General features: G+C 39.7%; 1 protein-coding gene across 1 annotated transcript in view; it reads left to right on the top strand.

The window, feature by feature from the left end:
• Positions 1-702: 702 nt before the first annotated feature.
• LOC138837138 (homer protein homolog 1) overlaps positions 703-11,792 on the top strand; it is a 100,934-nt gene continuing 89,844 nt past the window's right edge. The window contains exon 1 of the mRNA XM_070035929.1: positions 703-1,701. Within this exon, the coding sequence (XP_069892030.1) occupies positions 1,697-1,701 (5 nt within the window). The 5' untranslated portion in view covers positions 703-1,696. The remainder of the gene's footprint in view (positions 1,702-11,792) is intronic.

Genomic DNA, 11,792 nt, shown 5'->3' with positions numbered 1-11,792 from the left:
AAGAAGAAGGAAGGACAGCCGGACTGACCGGCCGGCCTATCGCTCCACGAGGGCCAGCTCGGCCGCTGACGGACGCCTGGCCTCCCCGCCGCTCCGGGGCTCTGCGGTCTGCCGCTGGCCTCGGGGCCCGCGACCGCGGCTCGGTGGGGCGGCCGCTCCCGCCCCCTCCCGCGAGCAGGGGAGGGGCCGCGCTCGCCCCGCGTTTTCCCCGCCCCTCTCCGCCCCTCGCCCCCCGCGGCTCGGGGCCGCGCTCGCCTCCAGCCGGCGGCGCTGACTGAGGGAAGCGGCGCCCTCCGCTCGGGGAGCGGGTCCGCGGAGGCAGAGGCTGAGGCACCGGCAGCCTCCCCCCGGCGGGCTTCCCGGCCGGCGCTGCCCTGGCCCAGCGGGATCTGGAGGCCGGCGGAGGCGGCCTGTGATGGAAGTGTGAGGAGGCAGCCGCGGGCCCGGGGAATGTGAGGTGGCGCGTGGCGGCGGCGCGGAGCGCGAGAGACCAGCCGGGGTGGGGGCGCTGGAGCAGCAGCCGCGGCGGCGGCTCGCACCGCTGCCAGCCCGGCTCTTCTGCCTCAGACGCGGCGTGAGCCTCCCGCCTCAGCCCGGGAGAGCGCCCGGCGGCTCTTCAGCCTCCGCCGCTGGCCGCAGCTGTTCGGCCGCCCTGGCGCTGGCGGGGTGGGGGGGGGCTGGGTGCCGGGAGGGGAAGCGCGGGGCTTCGGCTGTCTGATTCATTCATTCTCCTCCGCGGACTGGAGCCTTAGAGCTGCCGTGCTCTGAAGAGAGAGGAGGCAAGCGGGGACCGACAGCCTCGCCTGAAGAGCCGGGCGCGGGTCGGGCTCCATTGTGCTCGGCGGCGGGGGGCGGGAAGGGGCTGAGGGAGGTGGGATCGGGCCCCCTCCCCCTGCTCCCCGGCGCGCGCGGCGCCCCCAGCCTGCTGCCAGCCTGGAAATGGCTCCGTTTCTTCTCCTGGGGAGAATGAATCGATCCTGCCTAGCCTTCTCTTCCACCTCTCCTCCTCTCCGCTCCGAATCTTAGGAGAGAGGAAAAACAAAACAAAACAATTCCTTTTTTCTTTTTAAAGACCGATTCCAATGTGGAGTGCCGAGCCAGCCGCGAGCTGCCGGGTTCGCACTTCCAGAAGATTTTTCTACATACTCTTTCTCTTTTGTAATGTAAGCGCTGGGAAGCAGTGGCATTGCTGCTTTTAGGATTTTTATTGGAGTGCACGTCGCATTGGGTTGCACGCTCCACCCCCCGCCCCCCGGGAGCTGGTGGGGTGGAGAAATTTGAACCCACAGCCTTAGCGCCGTTAAGGCCGAATTACCTGGCTCGCTCGGAGTGTCGAGGAGGACATGAGTGAAATGACCAGCGAACTCATTTTTTATAGGACTCCTTGAAGCTGGTTTCTGCGTTTTCCTACATGTGCACTCATTTTGTGGAATAGTTTGACCGCTGTATCCTCCACGCAGCATTTTTAACTGATACTAAGCAAATGCCACCTCTGTTTGAACGATTTGGTGTCTACGAGAGAGAGCTCATTTTACCTAAGAGAAATAATTGAATTGGTCAGCATCACTGAAATAACCCCGGAAAAGATCGTGGGGAGGTGGAAAAGCAACTGCGAAATAGCAGACGGAGAAATCCTTTTGGAAGTTATTCCGTAGCATAAAAGCAGAAACTTCAGAGCAAGTTTTCACTGGGCAAAATGGGGTAAGGATTTTTGTGCTTATCACAGCTTTAAATCTGTGTGTGTGTGTGTGTGTGAGTGCGCGCGCGCGCGCGCTCGTGTGTGTATGTGTGAAAGAGGGTGAGAGATTGGTAGTGGTGACTGATTTTCGACAAATTTGCCTCTTGATAACGAGTCTTACTTTAAAATGTAGATGTGCTAACCTTTTAACAAGTTATTTGTATTTTTTTGTGGAGTGAAATTGGAGGTCATAATTAAGGGAGTGTATTGTTTGTAACTTAATTATGGACTCATTAGTAATGTTTACATAGATATTATATTCTACCCAATACCACTTAATTGATCAAACCCACTGAATCAGTTACCAAAATCTTGTCACCTTAGGTTTTGTTGACCGTATTTTACCAGGAGAGGTACTGCATTCTCTCAAGACTTTGGAAATAAATCAGAAGCACAAAGGACTAGTGATTACTCTACGGTGCTTGAATCTGATCCAATGTAAATCTTTGCCCTTACAGTGCTCCCTGTTTTGCCCTTGACTATGCAAAACTACAATGTAGTTAATTTATTGGAATGTTAAAAGGATAATTTGAAAGTCTGGCTGGTGGGCTCTCCTTTGTGCCAATGCACTTGGTAGATCAGAGCTGGAAAAAGCAAAGCTTTTGGTTGAAGGAACTTGTTCACTGCTTTTTGCTTTTAAGTTCAGACTTTAAGTTTGTGTTAATCTTGATTTACACCCTTCAACTCCGAAGTCAGCCAAGAAGGCATTTTCCAAACTTTTTAACTATTTACGGCTTGATAAAACGCTAGTGATTTAAGTTAAGCTGGAAATTTATTAGTTTCTTTCCAGTGCTTTCGTCTAAGAAGGACTTCCAGAATTTTCTGTTTTTTTTTTTCTTTGTTGTTGTTTGAACAGATCTTCTGAAGTGTAGTTGGGTACAGAGTTTAAAATGAGGGACTCTGAAATTGTGACAGGTCAGGGTGTTCATACATTTTGGGTAGTACTTTTTTTCTGGGATTTATACGTTAGTTAACTTAAAAAATTTCAAACATATGTTACAGGAGTCACTTAAGTAGTTAATGAGGTAAGTTTTTTTGGTAACTTTTAACAGGTAATTAGAATATATATAACTTGGATGATTTGGGTACTGTTAAATGAAATTAAAATACTTTATTTCTAGTGCTGCTATTAGTAGCTTGGTGACCTTAGACAATTATTTAACCTCTATAGACTGTATTCTTATTTGTAAAATTAAGAATTTAGATAAACTAACTTATAAAGACTTTTGTAATCTGTAAAAATAAATTATTTTCTTTCCCTCTGTTTAAACAATCATGTTGAAATAGATCTTGCAAATATAGAGATATTTTCTTTATCTAAGCTGTTTAAGCACTTAATCTGGGCAGGTATGGCATTTCAAAAATGTTTTGGGTGATTTGCACCAATTCAAACTTGAAAAAAATACTATGTTTTTAAAGCCTTTGAAATATGGCTTCCCTTGAGCATCTGCAGCTTGAGTTTAAAATGTGTTATTTAAAACGTGTTGGAGTACTTTATGCGCACACTAGAACCACATGACAGGTTTTTTTTTTGTGTTGACACTATATTCTCTAGACTGGAGTCAAATCATGAACGAAAATCAATTAAAAAAGAAAATAAAAAAAGAAAAAAAAAGAAAATGAATTTTCCACAACCTTTCAACTATTTTGACCATTTTACAAAGGGAAGAAGGAGATGAACTTAAGGAGGCTAGTATTTAAGGCATGAAAGCCCCTTATGTAGAACACTTAGTATAATGTTTTATATGCCCTTTCATAAATAACTTAAAAATGGACTAAAGAGGAAATGGAGCAAAGATCTGTGGAGTTAGTTTTCCAACATCTATATTTGGGAGTAAGATCCTTTCTCATTGAGAATGACTTATTTTAACTGGGTTTTTGAAAGAGGAAGGACAGATGGAAAAAGGGAGAGCATACAGTAAATAAGTCTGGCAGAAATTCCCCCATTTGTAGGTGTTATATTTAATCAATGCTTGTGGAATAAGTAGTCACCTGGATCTGTTTAAAACAAGAAGAAACAGAGCTTTAATTGACATTTCAAGTTCTTCCTAGTCCTAAATTACCTTCCTGTGACAGGTATCTAAAATTTAATATTGTGGATAAAGAGTTTCATATAAATAGATCTGTTGTTAATGTCGAGTTTAAAGGATTTGTCTTTGTCTTACTTATGTATAATTGCAAGTCTAGTATCAAAGTTTAAGCAAAGGATTTTTTTTGAATAAAATAAATGATTAGGCAGAAAAGAAATATGGCCCCTGTAATAGTTTCTGAACTATGTGCAAAAGGAAAAGAACAGCTGAAACTGACAGTTGGCAGAGTCTTTCAAAGATCTTGGATGTTGTTTGAACTCTTGAATTGCAGTGAAAGCAGCTGAAGTGTGGGTTTGTATAATAGGTATATCAAACATCTTAAAAAGTAAAGGCATTTATGTATGTAAGATGAAGCCTGTAAAAACCTTCAATGTCTCAGTGAGGAGCAGGTTCGGTTTGACCCAACTCCCTGCCCCCTCCTGTCCAAATAGTATCTCTTAATGACAGCAGTGAGTCAGTAGCTATTTCAGAACTGTTAGAGTAGGTAACAGACATCCAAGTAACTTCAACCAGTTATTTCATTCTACCTTTTGTTTTTACTTAGCTTATATTGGTAACCCTATCCCCACCCCCTTAAGATATATATATATATATATATATATATATATATACATATATAGAATTATAAAATGGGGGTTCTCTCTGCTAATGGAGTATGTTAATAGTATTTTTGTTTGTTTTTGCTTTGGTTTTAAATTATCTCGCTTGCTTTTGAGAACCTCCAGTTCCTCAGTTTCTCCTTTGCTTTCCCTGCTTAACCTTCTGAACAATAAAAGTTTTTCTGGATTTTTGTTTGTTTTGATGCTTCCAATTGCAACCTAAACAGATTGCTTTTTTGGGGGAAAGGGGGTGCTGAAAGACAGGATGTCCCTATTTTCTTTCTGCCTGAAGTGGCATGGGGGTTTCTGATCTCTGGGGTTATAGCAAAAGTATGGAAATCTTGATACCTCACTATAATATGAATGCACTTCATTGGCAAAACAATCATCTTATTTCTAACCACAAAGAAGTTATGCAAGTCCTTAATTCTTATTTTGCCAGCAAAATTTGTCCAATCTTATTAAATGGTATTCTATGAACAGATACGATTTCTAAAGAGCTGCTAACTCATACAGTGGTCTTCAGTGTTTTGTAAGTAAAATCATATGTTTAGAATGTTAATTTTAGGCAACAAACTCTGACACCTCTTATAGAGATGGATTTATTGATGAACTTAATTTTAGCATTTTGTACCTCTTTTTCTCCCCATTTACTGTAAATATTACATGTTGGTTGTTTTTCTTTTCCTCAAGGAAACAAAGATGAAATTAATGAGAATCAGTGCTGCTGCTTTTACTTCTTCTAAGCAATATTTCTGAGAGAGAGGGATAAAGTAATTAAGATTTGCCATCTTTTTAATATTTTGTTCTTTTCTGTCCTTCATGTTTTGTTTTTCATCTTATTTTGCGTTTCCAAAAATCATTTCTCTGGGAAGCCAAACTTAATTTTGTAGGGACATCTTTTTAGTGATCTTGTAAAGGAGAAAACAATAACAAGACTTTCTCACTTGGCTTTTTTGTAATTAAAAATCAAAGTTATGGCTCTTGAATAACTAAAATATATAGCCAAATTTTGATTTGGTTTAATTTCATTTGTGCTTAACTATTCTCTTTTAAGGTAAGCTACTCAAAGAATGCAGTCATTTCTTGTATTTGAAAATAAACTTGTTTATAAAATCCAGAACATTAGCAGTTCAAGCAATATTTTATCTTCATAGTACAGTTCCCCTTACAGTTTCTCCAGCTTTTGAAAAAAAATCACCTTAATCTCTTAATTCCTAATATTAGCTCAAAGTAGCTTTTCTTTGTGGGTATTTTACTTTCATATTATTCTATAAAACATGGAGAGCTGCCACATTATCTCTGAAAAGGATTGGCACTGAATGTTCAAAGCAGAATGGTTATAGGTAACGAGGTCTTTTTGTAAAATTATCAAGCAAGAGTGGAATGGAAATTGAACACAAACACAAAAACTGTCCTGAGGGACCTCAGATAACAAAGCAGTTTCATTACTTTATAAGGACATTCACAGTCAGTCAGGTTTATCATTGTCATGTCTACTTGTCATGTGTACTTGACTTTTTCTCCCCCATACAAGGACTTGTTCCTAATTCCAAACTGGGCATTCGTTGCAGAATCTTGATAGAAACATACTGAAAGTACTTGTCCAGCACACTGAGGCCTAGTTTGATCCCCAGCATGCAAATTAAAAAAAAAAAAAAAGGTTAGGGAGCCATAGCTTTGATACATGACTATAGCAGTATGCTTCCTAACAGATTAGGAAACATGCAACTCCAGCATGCATGTATGCAATTCTAGCTAAGAGGTTATGAAATAATTAGAACTTGTTTTTAGTGTACAGAAAAGTAGGGCTCCTAGTAACTAGTATTGCCAGTTGTTTTTCTGCTAATTTTCTTGGTAAATAGTTGGACTCTTTCACTTGTATTTAAGTATGCCCCAATCTTATTATTCTTCCATTTCATGTAGGTATTTGTAAGAAGGCTGAGGGAACTCTGAGGGTTGTTTTATAAGACTTTTTTTTTTTTGATGATGATGATTCAGAATTTTCTGTCCTAGTTACTTTCAGTTTCTTCCATTAGGCTCCCATTAATGTTCTCTAGGAAATTATCTTGAATTGACTATCAAAGACCTCAAAATGCTTAGGTTAGAAATTCTTATCAGTTTTCCAGAAAGCAGGATAAATCTGTACCTTCCTAAACTTATATGGGACAGTTATTTGAATCTAATTATTATTAGATTAATGAGCTCAGCCTAGCTCCTTTACTTTTCCTGTGCTTAGTTTCTACTTACATTTTTGAAAAACCATGCTCTTTCCTTACTGAGTTTTTCTGAATCTCTGTCTCTTGGCTTTTAAAATTGATAAGCTTTGTTTAATCACCCTGCCAGCTTTCAACATGTTTGCAAAATGAGGTTTCCACTTACTCTATGGTCCATATATGTTAGGCTGAAAGAGAAGACTACCTTAAACTGATGTATCTTGAGATTTTGTTAAGTAACTAGCAGTGCTAGATCTTGCAAGCTGCTCTTTTTCTTACTCTATTACCATCTGGAAAGTTTTAATTATCTATTTTCATTGTTGCTTTCATTTGGCATTTTGTTAATATTAAGTGTATGTATTCCTATGTTACTATAGAATAGACACAAAGACATTAGTGTCAGTATTGTTTAATTTTATTTTGTAATATGTTAGTGTATTCTGAGTAATCAGTAGGTTATTGGGGTGGTAGGAAGCGAAAGGTATAGTTGTCAGGATGCAAAACTATATATTCTTTATGATCTCAACTAAAAAAATGTTCATTATATGTATAAAAATGTTTAAAGGAGGATTGAGGGTGTGGCTTAGTATATAGTGCTTGCCTACAATGTCTGAGGCCTTGGGGTCAGTCCCCATTACAAGGGGTGAAAAATAGATTTAAGAAAAGTGCATTAAGTCTTTTTTGAATAGTTTCTATAACTCGTTACTTAAAATTTTATTCAACTCCTCAACTTTTTTCTCAGACCTCACTGAACCTCCTCTGCAGTTCCTTTACCAGCAGGTAATTACTGCTCTTTTTTGGGGGAGCACTTTATAGTTTCCTTGTACTTCAGCTACTGTTCCTTATACTTTCTGTCCATAAACACTATTATTAAAATTACTTACATATTGGTGCCACTTTTCTGTTCTTTGATGTTACAGTTTTATCCTTCATTTTTTACTTCATTTTCATTTTAATATAAGTTTAGCCAAGGAAGACAAATGTGTGCAATTAATTTGTTATGTTTGACCAGAATCTCTGAGCCTTTAGCTCATGAATTTATAAAAGGCATTCTTCAAAATGTGTTGACACTGTTGATGTTTAATTGGTTGGAATTTGGTAGATGATAAAGTGTTGACTATCTAAAAATGTAATGTAAGCAACACCCGAAAACTCAATGTATGATATAAGCACATTTTAAAATTAAAAACTTGAAATTGGTCGTCAACCCAAACTCCAGCATAATAGAATACATTCTCAACCGTGTTGAGTAAGTAAGGTATTGCTACGGCTTGTCCTCTAACATTGTGCCTCTTGTTTAAAAAAAAAAAAAGCATTAAACATTTAATTCATGTCATGAGTCATGCTAGGCACTGGCAACACAAAGATTAGATCAACATGTTAACAAGAAATTGCATCACTATGATTCAGGTGATTGTATTTGAGAGCTCAAAGAAGGAAATGCCCACTTCTGCTATAGAAGATTAGCGATATTTCATATAGCCAGTGATGCTTGTTTTGAGCCTTAAAGAACAAACAAGTGTTGGGGAGTAGAAAGGTCTGTGAGAATTGTTAGGACATTTCAGGAAGTTGGTTTCAGAGGCGAAGTACGATAGTTAAAAAAATTAAAAGTAGTTAAGGGAGATGTGACTAGAAAAGTAGTTAGGGGCCAGAATATAGCCATGTAACATTAACAGGGTTCTACTTCTCCTCTCAAAGAGTAGTTTTTGTATGTTTTTGATGAACCGAATCCATAAAAAAGAATTTGAACATGTAACCATATCTCAAATTCCCACTGCTGGGTTTCCTTTCTTCTGTTCCCATTGTGTACTCTTTTTTCCCCCTCACAGCCCTTTCCTCTCATCCTCTTGGCAACACTGAACATAGTTGTAATTGTTTCTCCAAGTAGATGAAGGTTAGATCTGCTGTATACCCAATATCTAGAATTGTGTCTATTGAATGTTAAAATGTATTATTTTATATCACATTTTAATGAAGGAAAGCATGTTCCAAACTTTATGTGAAGAAGGGAACAGGCAGATAGAAAAACTAGAAGCAGTCCTTGTAAGAACTCATACTTCATTGCTTAGCTTAAAGTGAGGATGAGATGAAAAGGAGAAACATTTATGCATAAATTTTGTAAGTGGGTGGATAAAAGGACAAAACAGTTCAAATAGTTGAATTTCTACTTGCTTTCCCCTAACTTAAAAAAATGCAGACTCACCAATTCATGAGCCATGTTCATGACAAGAATATTCTAGTATGTACTTAAAATATTTATGTTGCAAGGAAAACATGATGGCTAAGAAGTACTTAATGCTTTCAGGGAATAACCAAATAGACGTGCTTTACTTAAGGAAAACTAATTAGAAACTCACTCAGAGCCAGATGTCTTTTACTTTTGTCACACATAATAAGATTAGTTATCAGATTTTTCTGGAGACTGGGTAGGGAATAGATAATGAAATGGCTATTGTGGCGGGGCGATGGTGGCTTATGCCTGTAATCCTTTTGACTCAGGAGGCTGAAATCTGAAAATCCCCGTTCAAAGCCATCAGGGCAGGAAAGTCCATGAGACTCTCACCTTCAGTTTACCACCATATAACCAAAGTGGAGCTATAGCTCGAAGTGGTAGTGTGCTAGCCTTGAGCATAAAAGCTCAGGGACAGTGTCTAGGCCTGAGTTCAAGCCTAGGCCTGAGTTAAAGGGCCAAGACCGACAATGCAGGAGTGGGGGTGGGAGTGGGGGACTGTTGTGTCTTAAATGGGAAAAAAAAACAAGTTCACATGGTGCCTGTCCTCATAGAACTTTATTCAGGATCAGTGAAGACTTTATAATTAATATTTTCAAACTGTATCTTTTTCCATTTTTCTTTGGTCTGTATGTGTCTTTATGTTTAAAAAGTTTTCTTGAAAGCATTATATATCCAGTGAATCTCTGACTTTTAGTGGGGATGTTTGGGCCATGTGCATTTAATATGAATGTTGATATAATTGGGTTTTAATTTGGCATCATAAATTTTCTGTTTGTCCCATCTCTTCTTTGTTCCTTTTCCTTTGTTTTGCCTTAGTTTAGATTTCTTTGTGTGTGTGTTGGTACTAGACCTTGGACCTGGGAGCTGTGCCTTAGCTTTTTCACTCAAGGCTAGTTCTCTGCTTTTAACCACACCTTCACTTCTGGCTTTTGGATGGCAAATTGGAAGAGCTCGTTGATGTTCCTGCCCAGTCTGGCTTTAAACCATGTTCCTCATATTTTCAGCCTCCTGAGTAGCTAAGATTACAGGTGTGAGCCACTTGTACTCAGCTAGATTTCTTTCATCTCTTTTGTTGACTTCTTGAATCCCTCTTTCTCTGTCAATGATTCTTTCAGGTTTTCTTTTTTTTTGTTTGTTTTGTGTGTGTATGTGTGAGTGTGTGTGTGTGTGTGTGTGTGTGTGTGTGTGTGCATGCGTGTGTGCGTGTGTGTGCATATGCATGTGTGCATGCACTGGTACAGAGGCTTGAACTCAGGGCCTCAAACTCTCACTTGGCTCTTTTACTCGTGGCTGACACAGCTATTTGAGCTATTCCTCTGCTTCCTGCTTCTTTTTTTTTGTTTTGTTTTTTTCCTGCTTAATGGGAGCTAATAGTCCTTGGATTGTCTACCTGTGCTGGCTTTGAATCTTGATTTTCAGATCTCAGCTTCCTGAGTAGCTAGGATTATAGGTATGAGCCAACTGCTCAAGTTTATACAAGTTTGTTCAAATGAAAGTTTTTTTTCACCCCCAGAGTACTTTTTCCTTGTTGGTGATACTAGGGCTTGACCTTAGGGCTTTGTATGATCTAAGTTTTGTATGACTTGAACTATACCATTAGTCCTTCCCCAAGTATTTTCAGTCCAAGACTTCTTTTTATTTTATTTTATTTTTTTATTAAGACCAGGAATCCAACCGGTAGCTGATGGTACTCTACCAACTCTACCAACTAAGCCGTGCCTTCACCCCCTCAGTCTGTGACCAACTCAATTGATATACAACAGACAGATAAAGAGGGACAAGTGTGTAGTCATTCCTATTTTTATGCTTTTGTTATGTTTTACTTTTAATATTGTCAGTGTTTTTTTTTTACTTTCACAATATTTTTTTTTTTTTTTTTTTTTGGTCCGGTCGTGGGGCCTGAACTCTGGGCCTGGGTGCTGTCCCTCAGCTCTTCAGCTCAAGGCTAGCACTCTACCACTTGAGCCACAGCGCCACTTCCGGCTTTTTTCTTATGTGGTGCTGAGGAATTGAACCCAGGGCCTCAAGCATGCAAGGCAAGTGCTCTACCACTGAGCCACCTTCCCAGCCCCTACTTTCACAATCTTTTGAAGAGATTTTATTTAGTGCTTGTTCTGTGGCTTGAACTCCAGCACTTGTGTTCTCACTTGGCTTTTTCTCTCAAAGTTGGCACTCTGCCACTTGAGCCATACTTTCACTACCAGTATTTTGCTAATTAATTGAAGATAGGAGTCTTTTAGACTGGTTTTTAACCATAATCCTCAGATCTCAGCCTTCTGAGTAACTAGGATTACAGAAGTGAGCCACTAGCACCAGGCTTGAAGGTATTTTAAAAATACAAAGTGAGGAGCCAGGGGCCCATGCCTGTAATCCTAGCTACGCCTGTGGCTGAGATCTGAGGACCACAATTAGAAACTAGACCGGGCAGGAAAGTTCCTATGACTTTTATCTCCAGCTAATCACAGAAAAAGCCGGAAATGGTGCTGTGACTCAAGTGTTAGAGTGCTAGCCTTGAGCAAAAGTAGCTGAGAGACAGGCCGAGAACTCAAGTCCCAGGACACACTCTCTCACTCACTCTCTCTCTTTCTCTCTCTCTCTCCTCTCTCTTCTCTCTCTCTCACACATACACAAACAAAACAAAAAACAGTAAAGAAATACTAAAGTATATTTGTCCACGTATTTATCACTTTTCTTTTTATTCCTTTGAGTAGATCCAAATGCTGATATCAATTTACCTGTAATCATTTCAGAGCTTCAAATTCAGTGGCATTTAATATATTCATAATGTTTATAAGCATTACTCTTATTTAGTTCTAAGATTTTTTTTCTTATTTGTGCTGGTACTGGGGCTTGAACCTCAGGGCTTTGTGTTCTTGCCTGTTTTTTTTGCTCAAGGCTGGTGTTCTACCACTTGAG

This window comes from Dipodomys merriami, unplaced genomic scaffold (genome assembly GCF_024711535.1).
Source record: "Dipodomys merriami isolate MVZ:Mamm:240054 unplaced genomic scaffold, mDipMer1.0.p SCAF_263, whole genome shotgun sequence".
In the NCBI taxonomy this organism is placed as follows: Eukaryota; Metazoa; Chordata; class Mammalia; order Rodentia; family Heteromyidae; genus Dipodomys; species Dipodomys merriami.
This window is presented reverse-complemented; position numbering and strand designations above follow the sequence as displayed.